The sequence below is a fragment of the Dipodomys spectabilis genome, unplaced genomic scaffold, assembly GCF_019054845.1.
Source record: "Dipodomys spectabilis isolate Male_0828 unplaced genomic scaffold, ASM1905484v1 ptg000365l, whole genome shotgun sequence".
NCBI lineage: Eukaryota > Metazoa > Chordata > Mammalia > Rodentia > Heteromyidae > Dipodomys > Dipodomys spectabilis.
In genome coordinates this window covers 2,204,705-2,223,527 of record NW_024871042.1, presented here as the reverse complement: position 1 = coordinate 2,223,527, position 18,823 = coordinate 2,204,705, and the positions used below count along the sequence as shown (strand labels likewise).

Below are 18,823 nucleotides of genomic sequence, written 5' to 3'. Positions count from 1 at the left end.
TTTTTTTCGCCATCATGAAAGCCCAAACGAGCAGCACTTCAAATATCAACCTCTCTTTCTTTCTTTTACCTTCCTAACATACCTCCTTCCTCATCTGTGACTCCCCTGCCTCTCTCCTTTCCTTATATACTTGTGAGTACATTGGCTCCACCTGAACTTGAACCTTCTCTTAGAGCTGGAACTTAATCAGATGTGAAAATACTTGTGTTCACAGTTCCAGCGATTAGGACTTGAATAACTTTGCAGGACCAGTATTCAATTTATTTCATATACTAAGGTAATAATAATCCTCAATGTTCTCTTCAACCTCATATTTTACGTGATGAGTGAACTGAAATGATTATTGTTTTGTCTTTTTGTTTTGTGCAGGTCCTGGGCTTACACTTAGGGCCTGGGGACTGTCCCTGAGTTTTTTTGTTCAAGGCTAGAACTCTACCTATTTAGCCATAGCACCACTTCTAGCTTTTCTTTTTTGTGATTAATTGGAGATGAAGAGTCTCAGGAACTTAACTATCTAGGCTGGCTTTGAATCTCCATTCTCAGAGCTTAGCTTCCTGAGTAGCTAGTATTTTAGGTATGAGTCACTGGCACCTGGCTGAAATTTTTATTTCTTACATTTGTAAGATGTGGAAATTTTCCTCTGTTGTCAATGAACCTTAAGAAGTCTTGATAATTTCTTAGAGAGGTAAGAGTTTGGAGATATAAATGTGTGTGTGTGTGTGTGTGTGTGTGTGTGTGTGTGTGTGTGTGTGTGTGCGTGCGTATATATATATATATATATATATATATAATATACACATATATACACATATGTGTATATATAGACATATTCAGTACTAATATAGACACATGCAATATATAATATGGTCATATCAACTAGTATTTATTCTGAGCACCAGATTTTATGTAAGTTTAACTTTCTTTCTTTTTGTTTCTTTTTACTTTTTGCCAGTCCTGGGCTTGAATTCGGGGCCTGGGCACTCTCCCTGAGCTGCTTTTGTTCACCACTTGAGCCACAGCACCACTTCTGGCCTTTTCTATTTCTGTGGTACTGAGGAATCAAACCCAGGATTTCCTGCATGCTAGGCAAGCACTCTACCCCTAAGCCACATTCCAGCCCGTATGTTTAGTTTTCTAATTGCATAAGGGTATCCATAAGAGTTTGGAAAAATAATGAGAAAAGCAAGAGTACTGTAAGACAATGTAAAATATTGAATATATCAATTTTAAAATATATTCCATTGAATTTATAGGTCCATATCTTAATATATTAATAATCATATACCTCCTTATCTTGAATTTTATGAGCTATGCTTATGTGATTTTATGAACTATGCTTATAAGTTAAGGAAATATGAAAATGCAACTTATGATAAAATATTTAAGGAAAAAACTAAATATGAAAAACCAAAAAAATATTTAAAATGTGTCTGATACCAGACATAGTGGTACATGCTTACACTCTCAGCACCCAAGAGATTAAGACAGGAGAATCATGAATTCAAAGCTAGCCTGGTCTACATAGTTAAACTCTATCTAAAAAAATATGTATACATTAGTTTTTACTTTTCTTTACTACTTTTTGTAGTTAAAAACAATTAGTTTCAAGCCAGGTGCCCATGTCTTACACCTGTAAGCCTAGCTACCCAGGAAGCTGAGACTTGATGATTGTAGTTTGAAGCCAGACCAGGCAGAAAAGTCTTTGAGACTCTTATCTCCTACTCAAAATAAACAAACAAACAAAGAACAAAAAAAGGAAGTGGAGCTGTGGCTCAAATAGTACAGCATAAGCCTCAAACAAACAAACAAAAAAGCTCAGGAACAGTGCCTAGGCCCTGAGTTCAAGCCCCAGGATCAGCAAACACACACAAAAAATATTTTCAATTAAAAAATAAGGGAAATAAATTATGACAACATCTCCAAAAAATAAACTGAAGTGCTTATAATGTCAAAAGTGTAGATCCTAACAATGGGATGATATTTCGTGTTTAGCAACAAGACAGATTCATCTCAACATTTCCTTTGAAGATTCAAACAATGAAATAAAGCAATCATGTACAATCAACTCAAATTTCTTGCTATTAAAATGCTTACCTCCCTTTTCCTTTTTCTTTTTTAAATCATTGAAGCAGATGTGATAAAAATAAATGTAGTGAAACATTCAGGAAGCAAGTTTCCTAATTGTTTCCATCTTGATTATAAAAACAAATTGAAAGGTAAATCCTCACAGTGAAATAAATGAAAAAAATAATTAACATTCAAACTGCTTTCGATACCACCTGTTCTTTACATACTGTGCCGCCATATAGGCACCTGAAGTATGAAGAGCAATGAAAAGAAATCCAGCTTCCGACTGAAGCAGAGAGACTGGCAGCACTTACACTTAAAACACAGATCAGAAGGAATCTGCCTTGTATAGATAGAGTCAGGTGGGTTTGGAGTTTCCCGTACCTGGTAAGTCAAAGACAACTGTTGTATGGATACACATGTGGTAAAAATGCCATGCATAATAAATGACATAATAGTTCTCTGGGCATTTATTTATTTAATAACTTCTATTAAATGAATGTTGAACTTTTACCTTCATTGGTATCTGAGTTTAAGGTGAATGTTTCAAACCATATACCTGTACAAGGTAAATTTGGAGCCAACCTTTTTTCTTTGGTCTTCAGAACCAGATGTAGAAAAGAATGTATTTCAAAATCATATTATTACCACTTCTAACTGTCTTACGCACTTACTCATGAGTTCTATTACTTAAGTACAAATGATTGTGAGTATAGTGTTTAGTTTATGGTCATAATGTGAATCCTACTTGTACTATGCTAACAGAAAGCAAAGATCAATTCACTAGGGAGTAGGCACAATCTCTTTTACGTACAGTGGCAAAAAAAACGACAACCAACCAACCCCCAAAACAAGTGTACAATGGGAGATTAATGTTTTATCCTAAGAGGAAAAGGAGCCAAGACACATTAGATTGTACAAACCATTAGATAGCAAGGCCAATCAGAGGAAGAGAGCAGGATTCTAAGTGCAGAGATACAGGGTTACCTGATTCCACTGATAGCCTGAAATACTTGAGGCCCGAGGCAGGTTGCTTTAGGAACACTGTCTAAAAGGCTGAAATAGAAGGATCCCTTTTCTTTCAATCTACCAGATTAGGGAGTAGTGTGGATGGAGTAAAGTCTGTACTTAGAGGGCATGATATCTGGGAATGGACCCATGTTTCTGAGGGAAACATTCCATGTGGATGCATGTATGTCTGTGTTATGTTGAGAAATGTATCATAATTTAGGAGCTCTGGAATCAAAATGAAAAAGTCCAGGTAATTTTGGTTATATTCATATTTTATTTTTCTGTAGAGACTCTGATAGTATATATTTTAGGTTTTTCTGGACCCTGAAATCTCAATTCTATATAATTACATATGAGTTCTATACCAAAAGCTTAGCTGAGTACAATAAATATAGTATTTTATGGTCTTACTGACTAGTCTACAATTTAACATTAAAAAAAAAAATAAGGGATCAATGATGAATGAAACCATCTGGCCGAATGTGAAACTGCCAGCAAGTCTCAGGCCCATATTCCATGGGACAGCCAGGACCTCCCAGGGTGCTCATCCTTAGCGTTGGGTGTTCACTTCGGCTCTGATAAATTCACTACATTGACTTTCATTGGCTGCTTGGGTTGCCAAAAAAGAGCGAGAGAGGCTGCTGGGAGACAAAGTAGACTAAGTGAAAAATGGTCATGAAAGACAAAAGAAAGATCATTAAAAATCACAAGGTGATCCATTCATCAAGCAGATAAAGCAATTACAAGGGCCTATGAACCAAACATGAGAGCATCTAAACATATATAGCAAATACAAGCATAACTAGAAGGTGAAATAGACAGCAATACTATTGTTATATAGGAAATGTTAACAACTCATTGTAAACAATGTCTAGAATCACCCAGAAAGAATATGAATAAGGAAATAGTATATTTGTACAATATTTTGAATAAATGGATGTAGCAAATATAACAGATTTTCCTGCCAACAGCCACAGCATATGTATTCTTTCTAGGTGCACATAGTACAATTCTCCAGGATCATGAAACAAGACTGAAACAAAGTTCTAAAAGGCTAAAATCACATCCAAGTATCATTCCTCATCATAATGATATGAAATTTAAAGAAAAGATTAGTGGAGAAACCTTGGAAAATTTACAAAAACTTGGAAATTAAACATGTTCCTGAGCAACCAAATATATCACAGAAGAAAACGAAGAAGAAATAAAAAAATGTTGAGACAGACAATATGAACACTTGCAAGATACAGCATTATCAGTGCTAAGAAGCATGCTTACGATTATAAAAACTTCTATTAAGGAAAACAGAGTGAGACATCGGTGGCTCATACCTCTCTAATCCTAGCTACTAGGGAGGCTGAGATCTGAAGATTAAAGTTCAAAGCCAACTTGGGCATAGAAGCTCTTGAAACTCATCTCCAATTAACCAGTAAAAATGATAGAGCACCAGCCTTGAGCAAAATAAATATCAAAGCAAGGTTACAAGACCCTGAGTTCAAGCCTCAGTACTGACACATACCCACACAAAAATAATGTGATTAGAAAAGAATGCCAGTAACAGAAGCAAATAACAACAAAATAAACCTCTTGAAAATGAAACTTCCTTAGGAAACTAAAACAAATGTGTTGCTGATATCAAAAGTACCATATTACTAACGTTGACTTCATTTGAAAAGATAACATACAAAGACTTCCTGAAAGCAGCAAGTTCTGGTAAATTAATCTATTAAGATGCAAGATGGGAAGGGAAATCAAGTCCAGTCCTTAACAGAGTTTATCATTCCATTTTACATAATGTTTTGCATGAGTGTAAAAAAGTAACCAAGGACTATGATTCTCTCTATAGCAAAGAACACAAGGTAGGATATGAAAGCCCAAATGTTATTGATCTTACAGGTGGCTACATTGCCAGTACAGAGGCTGTTTTGCAAAAAGAGGCAAAGGGGCTTTGTCAGCAATGTACAAAGCCCATCAATAATGGAAAACACTAAGGGCTGGGCTGTGGTGTTGTGCTTTGTGGAAAAGATAAATCCTTCATGGAGCTGATTGGTAGGCACAGGAGAGAAAGTAGCCCACTCTCAACAAATTCACTGAGAAATGAAACTTAACAGCCAAAAGAGCGATGGAGATGGAAATCCAGCTTGATTCTGAGCAGATTTTGTGTGCAAACATAACTTCAGCTCCCTTAAAATAGCTTTAGGAACAATTATCTAGCCATTATTGGTACACTAATATAGTTATGGCTACTCTACCTTTTTGCCTGGTATAGAGGGTTTCTGAATTTTTATCCTTAGCATACAATAAGTAATAAACCTGAAAAAAACCCTAAGCTTTCAGTTTTCAATGCATTGGTGACCATTGGATCTCATGTCATTCTTTCATTAAGAATGTGTACACTTCAGAATTGGTCATGTAAAACAAGTTTACCAAACTGGAGATCCTTATAACTATATTATTGAGTTTGTGCCCCTCATTACTTTCCTAGAAAGGGAGTTATTACAAGGTAAAGTAATCCCCCTGCCAGGGAGAAGAGATAGTACTATCTATACACTTGGTTTCATAGTTATACTGGTTAATTGTCAAAACATGAGACAAAGACATAATTATTTTTTTCTTGTCACTGACTTGCTCTTAACATTTTACCTGTTATGCATATGTTCATATTTTTTCCAGGGAATCTTAGACCATACTTTAAGTCTCTTAAGATTTTTCTTCAATGTTAAGGAATCAGATAAAAATATCACTGTTCCACATTGTACTGATTAATTACATAAACAAATAAACAGAGCCAAGTATATTCATTCTGTGCAATTCTTAAAGAAAAAAATATAACATATACTAATAACATATGCATGGGAGTTTGGTGGTGATACACTCATGATACATGTTGATCCTGTTGTGATTTTATGGCACATATTCCTAAATTCAATTGGGAATAAAAATCTTAGAGGAAACATTTAAATGTTGACTATATGTAGATCTCATACTAACAGGAGATGCCTTTTAGAGATGCCTATAATTCTCTCCTATTTGATTATTCGTATAAATGATGTGATTCCTTTGGATTTTATATGTGCTACAGATCTGGCTGGGAAAACACCAAACTGGCCTCATTTAGGAAGAGGCAATGTGGCTGTGGGAGAAAAGCTGCCATATGTGAGCCTTGCTTTATGCCTGTTGAAATTTTTGTATTTTAGGTCTCTCGGGGACATGTCCATTGTGCTATTGTGTAATTTTATCAGCATGAACTTCTGCTGAATATTTTTCCTCCTTTTCAAAATCCATACATGGGTACAGCTAACTTCCAATCTAAATGTTGCAACATCTGTGCTCACACACCTGGGGGCCATGGAGGATCTGTCCTGAAGATTATCTACATTTTCTAATTTTATAAAATGCTGCAAAAATGAGAGGAAAGGTACGCAATTTTCTTGGGCTGCAGTTCTTTTTTAAAGGGACCACTTTCTGCCATTTTTAGCATCATGTTAGAGCTATAGAAAATATTTCTAGAAATGTAACAGAACACTTGCTACCTTTGTTTAAAGATACGCTGAGGATTAAATTGAGGACCTTGTGCACGCTAGGAAAATACTCTGTAAGTGAGATAAATACATAATTTTTTTTAAAGCACAGGTTTATGTAGTAAAATAGGACAAAACAAGGAAAAATAGAAAAGGAGAAAGAAATGTACTTTGTCACAGGGAGTGGGCCTAGATAGACTCCAGCCCTTGTGTTTTGGAGACAGAGTCTCATCATGTAGCCTAGGTTGGCCTGGAAATGACAATCTTCTTGCCTTAGCTCTAGTGTACTGGATTACAAGTGTGTGCCACCCAGCCCCAATTGTTTATAGATAATTCTTTATAATATTTTTCCATGAAGAAAACACTTCATAATATACATAATCTGGAGCTACAGTCTCCAAATACTTTTAAACAAGACTCTTTAATAACTGTGTGAATCAAACAAAAGCCAAATAAATTCTATTACTTGGATTTTATTTACTACTTTTCCTCTATGTCTATGCCAACAGCTTGATGGCATCCTTCTTTTAGAAAAAGAAACTCTGATTTTAATATTATTTCTCAAACAGAAGGTTGAGATCTTGACAAAGAAAAAGGAGTTTATAAATAAAATGCCTCATGTATTTTCAATTGTTCTATTTTTCTTTTTTTATATTTTTTAATTTGTTTTTTTTTTTTATTGTGAAAATACTGTACAGAGGGGTTACAATTACATGGGCAAGATAATGAGTACATTTCTTATCAAGCATTGTTGCCTCCTCCTTTGTTTCCCCTTCCCATCCCTATCCATCCTCCCCCCCCCTGCTCCCCCACTCAATCCTCCCAACCTCCCGCACCAAATTGTTCTATTTTTCTAGAATAAAATATGTGACAATATACAGTGTACACCCATTTTGAAATGCTTCTATGAGATTAGTTCTGTCGGTCAAATATTAAGGGCCATTTGTAGAAGGATAATATAGAAAATGTGCAATTTTTATGGAACCAAAAATAGTTACAGAGGACAATGTATAGATTTAGAGAACTCAAATAGAGATTCTCTTGGCTTTGCCATCCATTTATCAAATCATGCAGATTATGATAAAGACTAAATCTTTACAGGATAGTTTCTATGTTCCAGAGGTTGTTTGTTATTTCACAACAGTGTATGGCAACTACTATTGTGATCACTGTCTTATAGGTGAAAAGCCTGAATCAGGTAAGTCAAATCCTTTGTCCAGGGCTGCCCCTCTGTCACTACTGGAGAAGAAAAACCAGAGGATACCATGTGCCCTCATCTCCTCCTTTTTACTGGCTACTGCTGAGTTTTGGATATGATTGGAATGTTCCCAAAATCCTCATATGTTGAAATTTAATCAACGATGTTACGTATTAAATGGGTGGAAATTTAAGTCTGATTATGGTTTGAGAGATGGGGTTTTTGAGAAGTAATTAAGATGATATTAGGTCATCAGGATGGTGACATCATGTCTCTATGATTGAATCCCTGTGGCTTTATAAGGAAAAGGAGAGAGAGATCACACCACACACAGGCACATGGGTGGGTGGGTATACAAGTTTCCTGGTTCTTGCCATGTGATGCATGTGCCACCATGGCTCCCTGCCCAACTGAAGATCATTGACAGGTGTATGTCCTCAACTTTATACCTTCACACACAGGAGTTCAAATGAACTTCTATTTTTTCATAGAAAAAAAATACAATTTTACCTACACTGTGGTATTATTAGCAACATAAAATGGAATGAGGCAAGGAGTTTGCTTTTATATAACAGAATAGCTCTCAATTATTACTCCAAAAAATAAGATAATAGATAGGATACATTTGAATTTTTTAAAAGTTTAGACAACCAGAAATTCTTCAAGGTAGAATTAGAAATCTTCAAGGTAGAACCAGGTAAAGCTCTTTAATAAAAGACAGGGAGGCAAAACATGGCTAATTCAAGCCCACTGATAGTGCATTCTTGCAGTGGAAAGTCGGATTTAAGTAAAGAACACAGCTTCAAAATTGCTACAAGCAAGCATCAGAATCTGACTTTTCCTTTTTCCCACATGCCCTTCTATATGTGCAAAGAAAGAGGGGTAATGCATGTTTAACTCTTTACCAATTAGTATGAGCTTCCATGCTAGGCTAGAAGGTGCTAAGTGAGAGCATTTCCTCTATAAGTCAAGTTAAAAAGAAAATGGCTGGCTGCTGGTGGCTTAGGTCTGCCATCCAACCTAATCAGGAAGCTGAGATCTGAATCACAGTTCAAAGATAGCCCAGAAAGAAAAGTCCATGAGACTCTTATCTTCAGGTAACTAGGAGAAATTCAGATGTGGAGCTGTGACTCAAATGGTAGAGTGCCAGCCTTGAGCAAAGAATCTGAGTGAGAGGCCTTGTGTTCAAGCTCCAGTACTCAAATAAATAAATAAATAAATAAAACAAAATGAAATTTTACCAGTTGTTTTTATGACTTAATTCATTTTTTCCCTTAGGTATAATATATAAAGCAAATAATTTCTGCAATAGAAAAAAAAGTATATAAGAGTTCTTGCTAGGATTTGAAAATTCTCTACTGTCTTTGCCAGACACAATATACTCAAAGCATAACATTAATTTGACTTTCCAGGAACATGGTTTCCTGAGGCTGAACTAGGACTTGCATAGAGGAAAAAGTTAGTAGAAACATAAGCATGGAAATAGCTACAAATGTAGTGGAAACTTAAAAAAATCAAAATCACTAACTTAGTCCAATAATAAAACAATGTCAATGTCCCTGTCAAGAAGGATCCATAATTAAAAAGCTATAGTCACAACTGACCTGATTTTACAATGAATATCATGTCTGTGTTTCAATTTGGAAACAAAATTGTTAACGAGGTCCTATAAACATGGTCTACAAGTTCTCACCCTGAAACTGTTCTGCAAATAACTGTTTATTGAACAGCCATCAGATTTATTATACAGTATAGCAAACTATTTCGTGAGCATTTTAAAGAGGTTCTTTTATATTTGAAAATTGGACTGTTCAAGTTCTTCAATAAATGCTCAATTTCTTGGATAATAGCATTGTAAGAAAGATTTTCATAAAATTTTTCTTTACTGAAAATTTCTCTTTACTCCAACTGATGCTTTAATATTTACCAAGTGTTCATTCCTTGTATGTCATCAGAAATCATTGTGATGTCACATATTTTAACAGTACTCAATATTATCCTATCCTAATATTAGCAGACAAAGATAGGAGGCATATATTCTAGACATACTTCACACAAATTGAGTCTTCAATCGATACCAAACAAAGGGATACAAGAAGAAATCAATACATAGTGGTTAATTTATTTGTTTAAAGCTATTTTGGATATTCTAGAACTTACATCCCTCCAATGTATAATTTTCATTTCTTATGGACTGTCTAAATACTATAGTTTGGTCCCAACATGATAATTCAAAAAATTTTACATTGACCGTATATGAATTACAAACGCAGCTTCACTGTATCTGGAAGGAAAGAAAATGTTACTCATTCCTTCTTTGGCTACTCCTTGATTTTTTCCTAGTTTTAAAAGCAGGTTCAGAGTTAAAGACATGTTCATTTTCCCCCTGTATAGGCTCTGATTAAGTGAGGATAATTATGGGTCTTGAGTTCTAGGCAGGAATTTCAAGAACTGTTGCATTCCTACTAGGTTAAGAGCAGTCCTACCTGTTCCATCTTCATTTTCTTCCTCTTCATCTGTCAGTGGGATCACTTCTGGTTGCTCCACCATCATGGCCTCCTCCTGGTTTGAGGCAATCTCTAAATAGAACAAGGCAGAAGGATACTCAAGGGTGGAGTGTAAGGTGGAATCATTGGGCAAACAGTGACTACAACACAGAGAGTAGCAGTTCCTTTTCATCTCTCCAAGTACCACTACCCTTCAGCTACCCTCCCCTAACAAACATGCATGCCACTCACACACACACACACACACTTTATCTAGCATAACCACGGCACACAGCTAGGTCTATCGTATTATCTGAGAGCAGTATGTGCTGATTTCAGTACCTTCTGTTTCCATAGATGAGCTCTGGGACTCAGTCTCAAGTTTCACTTCATTCTTTGTTGATTCACTCTCTTGTCCTGTTAAAATCAGTGATTGAAAAATAAAAGACATGTAATACGCGTGACCCCAGCTTTATCCGTGGTTTGAAACAACAAAACCTTTAGAAATCATACAGAACAGATTTGAGGTGAAGTTGAAAGTCATAATATAATTTTTCAAATAATCACATTTATATCAAGTATTTTATGGGAAATAGCCAAGTGATTTGTGTTAAAAAAAACTCTTTTTGTTATAATTAGTAATCAATTTATGATGTTCTGGACATAGACATGAACTGAAGGTTTTCGAATTTTAAAATAACTTCTGGGCTATATGGGTTAACTATGTTTAACTGCCTGGAGAAGGCTGTATTTTCCTATCTGTGACCATGTGAACCTCAGTGGTTCCTCTGGAACAATTATATTCCTACCTCCTTGGCCCCAGGCCTCTTTAAAAAATTTCTCTGACTTCCAGACACTGGTGAAGGACATCTGTAATCCTAGCTACTCAAGAGGCTAAGCTCTGAGGATCCCAATTCTAAGTCAACAAAGGCAGAAAAGTCGATGAGTCTCATTCCTCTAATGAACTATCAAAAAGCTAGATGTAGAGCTATGGCTCAAGTAGTAGTGAAAAGTTCAAATAATAGTGTGAGACTCTAAGTTCAAGCCCCAGTCCTGTCGCGTGCGCATACACACACACACACACACACATACACACACACACACACACACACACACACACACACACACATGCACAAAGGCCCTGGGACAGACATGATATATGTGTATCTGAGCCGAGAAGTTGAAGATCTATTGCATGTTCCCTTAGCAATCTTCTTGGCATGAACCTGTGGGGCAAAGTCAAGCAGAGACAGGTAATAGTACTACAGCCCTTGTTGTTGAAAGGCACTGAGACTTTAGGGCGTATTTGTTACTGTAACAGTGCTGACTTTCATTACCCTGAGTCCTTTATTTTCCTATATCATACAGCTATTCTTACATCACCTCCATGTTCCTTCACCTTGCTTCACTCTCTGCCAGTTCATCAAATGGGAAGAAATAGCTTCGTATGACATCCATTCCTGCTAAGCTCCATTTTGATCAAAAGGACTAGATGAAATAATTAAAACCAAATATATTATCCATGTGATCAGTGAAGCCAGAAACTGTAAGCTGTCCTTGATGGCTTTCTTTCATCATTTCCCAAAGTTTGGTAGAATCTCAACTACTGAGTCTAAAAACTGTTTATATTTTCCTTCCCCATTCCCCAATCCTGCTAACCTTCCCCCTACTGCCAGTTTCTCAGCATCATTTGTTTCCTAGATGTTTCTTCTCTTCTAATCTCTTGCTAGCAGAAAGGTATTTTATAACTACACATTGATCAAGACCTTCTTCCCACTGCTACTCAGATAACTTTCTGGGGACAAGCAACACTGGAATTACCGAGAAACTTTAAAAAATGCAGAATATGAGACCTCTTTCCAGACATGCAGAATCAGCACTTGTTTGATTTGTATGCATGCTAAAACTTGAGCAGCACAGGCCTACCAGAGGTAAGTGGACCCCACAGCAATGCCAGACTTTACTACACACTGCACTATCTCTAATCACCAAATTAGCTGCAAATTAGTGTTCCAATCCTCATTCTACTTTTACCCTTCAGTAGGAGATCTGTGGCACCGTAATGTCACTTTTCTGTTTTGCTTCATCTGGACTTTTCATGTTTGGATGGGACATTATGGTTTGAGTTCAGTGTCTTGAATTTATTAAACAAGTTCTCTAGCACTTGGGTCATATCCCTGACTCTCATGTTTTAGTTTGTTTATCGGATAGGGTTTTATGCTTTTAGATAAATGGCCTACAACTAGTCTACTTTTGCCTTCTATTTCTCAAATTCTTATTTCTTCCTCCTAAGTAGCTGAGATTATAAGAATGAACCATTATGTTCATCTTGGAGATAACTTTATTTTGCATTTTCAAATTCATATAAGAAAACATACAGATGTAAGTATACCACATAATGACTTTTTATATGTATACACATCCGTATTCATATACATGTTTTTGATCACCATCCAAATCAAGAACTGCCTTCTTGATTTTCCCCAACAGTGTTTCTGCTTTTAAAATTCATAGAAGGAAAACATTATTATGTATCTTAGTTTTAAAACACAATCTATTATCTTCAGGTACTACATAATATAAAACTGAATTGTTTTCAATTTGAGCCTATTATAAACAACATAATACTAATAATACTTTTATTTGTATACTTTGTGGGCATATATATTCTTATTATTTGGCTATGAACACCATAGTGAAGTTGCTAAACAATATTATTTAACTTTACTAGACAGTGAGAATAGTGTTCTAATGCCCACATCAGAAATGTGTGGGAAGTCCATTTGCTCCTTTTGTTCTTTAGATGATGTCATGCTACTACTAGTCATAAAATTGTTTAGTATAAAATACTAAGGGATGCAGAATCTTTCCCATAGCCAATTAGTTTCTACCCTAACCACCTGTGTGTCAACTGAGAGAGAAAATCAGCACCATCAGCCATCCATTCCTTCTACAGTATTATGGGTGACACTAAATATGGTTGTGCCAGAGGTGGATACCACAAAATATAGCTATGTCAGGGGGCTGGTTGCCATAAAACATGGCTGTGTGTCAGGGGCTGGGAGTGGATTTTTCACAAGGGAGAGCTTGTCCTTAAGATGGCTGGTATTGCAAAAACCCAAGCCAGAGCAATGCAAAGAGGTTCATTCTAGAAAAACCTGAAATGGAATCTTGAAGTCAGAAGAAAAATAACACTTGCAGCAAATGTTTAGATGATAGAAAACAAAGAGAAAGAAATGATACATTGAATAACAAAGTCAAGGCTGGTGTAGTCAATAAAGTAGTTGAAACACTATGATATTTATTAACTACAAATGCAAAATTCTAAAATCAAATTTATAAAATTAACTCCAAGAAATAAGGAGAGGACATTGGACATCTTTTATGATTAAAAAAAATAATGCCACAGGTTTTAAATTCCAGGTCTTCTCTAGATTATGCCAGATGGACACCAGAATGACTGAGTGGAAAGAAAGACTCAGCTATGAATCACACTGAAAGTAAAGGGCATGTTTGCAGTTTTTGTCCTGGCAACATTTTACCTGAGTAGTTATTTCCAGCTATCCAAACAAAGACAGGATTTAAAATAAGAGGAGGCGATTATGCTAAGAGAAAAGTACTTTTGTAAAGGATATGTTCAGAAAAACCAACAGCTTAGAAAGAATCCTTGTGTTTGCAATGAAATGGAAGGAAATGAAAAGATGGTTTGATGATGAGGAAATTGAGACAATAAGAAAAAAAAAACCTGTATAAACGTGAAAACATTGTCAGTAGATAAAGTAGACCCTAACACATCAAACTCTTGATGAAAATACACTAAGAAGGCAAAGGTACTGAGAAAAGAAAACATGAAACAGTGATAGATACACAGGACAAAAAAATGCATTTTGAGATTTAAGATTTTGGTCAGAGGAGAACATAAGTTAGTAGTTTTAATTCCACAGACATGCCCTCTCATAAATGGATATTAATGGAAACCAAAACTGAAAGTCTATATGTCAAATGTTAACAATGATAGGTTTGAATTGTAAGTGGGATTTTAAATGCAATTGGAATTTTCTAACATTTTTAATATTTCATAACTTGAATGTGCTATGTTAATAGTTATGATGGAACAATTTTTAAAAATCTAATAAATTGCTCTCAATGATATCATAGAAGAAAAATTTCTGAGTAAAAGGAGTTACATATGTATGTTTATGCAACACATGCACACGTATACCCTAAGCCTTTTACTTTCTCTCAGTTCCTGTTGTACTTGAACTCTAAGAAACATCTGAGAAATGGAACTAGTAATAACTATTCTTCAATGTCTCTGTTCTTTCTCTTTGGGCCAAAATTAATGTATCCTATGGTCTTTATACTCTAACATACTTACAATTTTCTAAACATACTTCTTGATTTTTTGCCTATTTAATATGCTTTTCCAATGGCTAAAGCATTCATTTGGGTTCTGTGGATTTGTTGTTGTTCTTTCTTACATAGTAAAATTCTTCTGATCTTTTAAAAATTTTTTTTAATTGTTAAAAATAGTGTACAGAGGGGTTACAGTTATATGGGTTAGATGATGAGTACATTTCCTATTGAGCATTGTTACCTCCTCCTTTATTTATTTCCTACTATCCCTTTCCTTTCCTCTTCCCCCTTCTTCCCCCTCTCCCCCCCCCCCCCCCGCCAAGTTGTAAAGTTCATCTTCAATATAGTGTCTTGTACATCTCCTTGTTACAATGGGTAAACCTATAAAGCAAAGATCTCAGTGTGTCCTCTGTGTGTACAGGCGATCTCTGAAACACTGGACAAGATGAATCACATTTATGTTTTTGTTTATTGAATTCCTGGCTCATTCATCCACTTACTGGTTTCCTTAAAACACTTTCCTATCCTAGTGTTTGTTTTTCTTTCTTACTAAACTATGAATATTTGCAGATAGACTTTCCATTTTCTTTATATTTTCCTTTCTAGCACCTACTAAAGAGGAGCCACCCAAAAGTGTCTTTGTAACTGGCCCTATAACATTCCTCATCATAGTTACTAGAATTAACTTACTTTCCCTCATCCTTTAATAGCAAAGTAAATGTCCTATGCTAGCTACTAGACACTGCTTTTATGATATTACTGCAAAGATTTCTGGTATGGGAGCCAAATAAGTAGATGTTTTATGCAAATCACAGCTTCTCTGAGTCCCAGTTTAATCATTTATGGGGCCAAAAGGGGAATGACCATAGATATTCTCCTAGACTTCTATGCCAGTGACATCTCCAGCCTATTGGGTGAATCGCATTAAGCAGGAACCTTCACCCTGTAAGGGGAAAAGCCTCTCCTCCCCCCTTTCCCCTACCCATGTGTGTGTGTGTGTGTGTGTGTGTGTGTGTGTGTGTGTGTGTGTGTGTGTGTGTGTGTGTGTGTGTGTGTGTGTGTGATGGTTTCACAGGTGAAACCATCACACACACACAAATATAATGCCAGGTATTGCTGGAAATATAATTCCTCACCTGTGCTCTTAATTTGTTTGTACAATGATGGGGAAGAGTGGGTTTACAAGCAGTAGAAGCACTTCATTTTCATTTCCTGTCTCCCAATGTGCTCCACATTTGGTAGTTTCTCAGAAGAATCTATTCAGTACTAGAAGACTAAACAAATCGACAGGGCCCTGGCACTGCTGCTAAGGTTACCACCTTAGGTTGTAACCTGGGGCTGTTGATGCACACCAGGGATTCGGTAACACTGAGGCCTGACACTTCACTTTGACCATGAAAGGCCATTTTCAAGCTTTTTTGGGGGTAATATTTCCCCCACCCTCATCACTTCTCTCTATCCCAGATCTGTTTATACTCTGTGTTATATATGTTCTAGCAATTATTTTTTGAAGTAGAAACACACATATGTTCTTCTTTCCCATTTTTTTTTCTAGAATGAAATCAATAAAAACTAAGGGAAGAAATGACGTGCCTAGGAATGAAGTGGTTTTGTTTGCTTCTTCTCAAGGGAATCCAGGATTTGTAGCGCTAAAGGTGGCTCACACCTGTAGCTGCTTTAGAAGGCTGAGATCTAAGGATTCAGGTTCAAAGCTATTCTGGCATGAAAAGCCACAAGATTCTTCTCTCCAATTAACCACAACAAATAGGAAGTGGAGTTGTAAGTCAAAGATTAGAGTGCCAGCCTTGAGAAAAAGCGCTGAAGGATAGTGCCATGGACCTGAGTTCAAGCTCTAGTACTGGCTCTAAATAAATAAAACCGAAGGTGGGAGATTTGTGTACCTTGGTGCCCATTCTGTGTAGGTAATAAAATGACTCAGGGGCTCTCCAGCCAATCTGCTTCCCCCCCCCCCCCCCCAGACCCACTACGCATTCCTTCTTGTTTCCTCAGCCCCATGGGACAAGCTTTGTGTTTGCTTCTCTTCATTCAATCTACTTGAATTCCCCCCACAGTCCTCTGCCCTAATCCCTCCTGGCAGAGGAAACAAAAGAACACAAAGGCATCCAGGGTTTATGTATGTCTCTTTCATATAGTGAGCTCAATCATCCATACTAAGGGGAGGGAACCATTAGAAGAGATAATCCAAAAATCCATTCACTTTTTCTTGGAAATTGATCACATGATTGTTTCTTGAAGCCCTAGTAATTAAGTCTGGCTCAAACTCACACTTAAGCTTAAATTAATTTGCATAAAAATTGGTCTGGGGACATGAGTCTAAAATGAAGCATTTCTAGGGGCTAAATCCCTAAACTCATTCTGCAAATGGACTGTTTTTTTAAAAAAAGGAACAACAATAAAGCTTTGTTTGCAGATTATGGATGCTCAGATATTTTTAAGAAGCAAGACTGGTTCTTTAATGCTTGTCTTAAATAGATAATGGGTGTTTTGCTGTCAATATTAAAAAAAATTCTTTTACTATGCCCCCAAAATTCCAGATTAAAAGCAAAAGTTAAACCTAGATTATCATGAATTTGATTATCATCTAGACATTTTTGGTTTTCTCATGGGGCCAATGAAATACATTTCTGATGTAAATTATGTCTGATTTTTTTTAATAGTTTTAAAACAAAGGCAAATTCCTTCTGACTACAGTGAAGAATACATATATGAGAAATATATATATATATAATATAATTTTACAAGGGACAGTCATTTTTAATACTGTGAGTTGCCATTTTTCTCAGGTCTGTGTATAAATGTTAAGTGTATTCACATCCATGCATACGTTCATACTCACTAATTTCTCATGTGTCTATGTAGGTATGTATGTACAACACATACATATATACAAGTATGTACATTGAAATGCAAGTATATCCATACTTGAATATTGCTTTTTTATGTCACATGTTGTGAGCATGATCTACTGACATCATGACTTCCTCAAGAAACAAAGATTCCTAAAGAATCTTATTCTCAAAATAAGAATTTTCTTTTCAAAATAAGAAAAGATATCTTTCATGTTAGAGGTAAACTTTTGAGTGTTTCCAATATTTGTCTGTGTGTGTGTGTGCACATGTGTGCCATTAAACACAGCATTGCAGTAGGTATTTTTATGAATAAATCTCTCTATACCCTTTAATAAATTTTGCTGAAAATATTGGAGAGAAAGTTACGCTCTCAAGTCTCCCAGCAACAGTGTTTCCACTAGTTTTGTAAATTTTCAGTCATCCAGAGATGGAAGACACTGATTTATTTGCATTTCTTTAATTAATAAAGAACTGTGGGAAACTTTTAATGGGTAATTTCTCTGTTTTTTTCTTTTGTGAATTCTTATTAAGTAATTGAGACTTCTGCCTGCATTTGTCTTGGATTTCTCTTCTTTCTTCTTTATATGAGCTTTGCTTTCTTTTTTTTATCAATAAGAAAATGATCTGTCATTTAAGTCAGAATATTTTGCCCAGAAGATATTCTTTAAAATTTGATTATAGCCTTTAGTGATCATGTCAAAATTTCTGTGTTCAATTTTAATCATTCCTTCTTTTATGGCAGACATTGATACATATACACAGGTACTATAGATCTATATAGACCTGTATGCTATGATATGTATACACACAATCATGTGTGCATGAAAACTAAAGTTTTTTTAAAAATTAGATTTAGGCTAGCAGCACAGTGAGTGAAGGTACAACTATTCTATATACCCCCTACTTCCTCGGCAAGCATAGTCTTCCCCATTATCAATGTTTCTCACCACAGTGGTAGATTGCTACAACCAATGAACCTGCATTGACACAAGATTATCCATAATTCATAACTTACATTAAGGCTCATTCTTGGTGTTACATATTCTGAGTTTGGCCCAGTGTTTAATGCTATGTATTCACCAGTACAGTAATAATTGGAATCGTTTCACGCCCTAAATATCTTTTGTGCTTGTGCTCATCCATTCCATCCTCCCAACTCACCAAAACCACTGGATCTTTTTATTTTATCTATAGTCTTGCTATTTCCAGAATGTCACGTCACTGGAATTATAGAATTATATATATTTTGGTGCTGGTCCTGGAGCTTGAACTCAGCGCCTGGGCACTATCCCTGAGCTTCTTTTTCTCAAGGCT

At 35.9% G+C, this 18,823-nt stretch overlaps 1 protein-coding gene across 1 annotated transcript in view; it reads right to left on the bottom strand.

Annotated features, from left to right (window-relative positions):
• Positions 1-10,038: 10,038 nt before the first annotated feature.
• Positions 10,039-18,823, bottom strand: part of Macrod2 (mono-ADP ribosylhydrolase 2) — a 1,713,649-nt gene continuing 1,704,864 nt past the window's right edge. Inside the window, exons 15-17 of the mRNA XM_042666421.1 lie at positions 10,626-10,700; positions 10,284-10,376; positions 10,039-10,136 (exon numbers count right to left, since the gene is read on the bottom strand). Coding sequence (XP_042522355.1) covers positions 10,039-10,136; positions 10,284-10,376; positions 10,626-10,700 — 266 coding nt within the window. The remainder of the gene's footprint in view (positions 10,137-10,283; positions 10,377-10,625; positions 10,701-18,823) is intronic.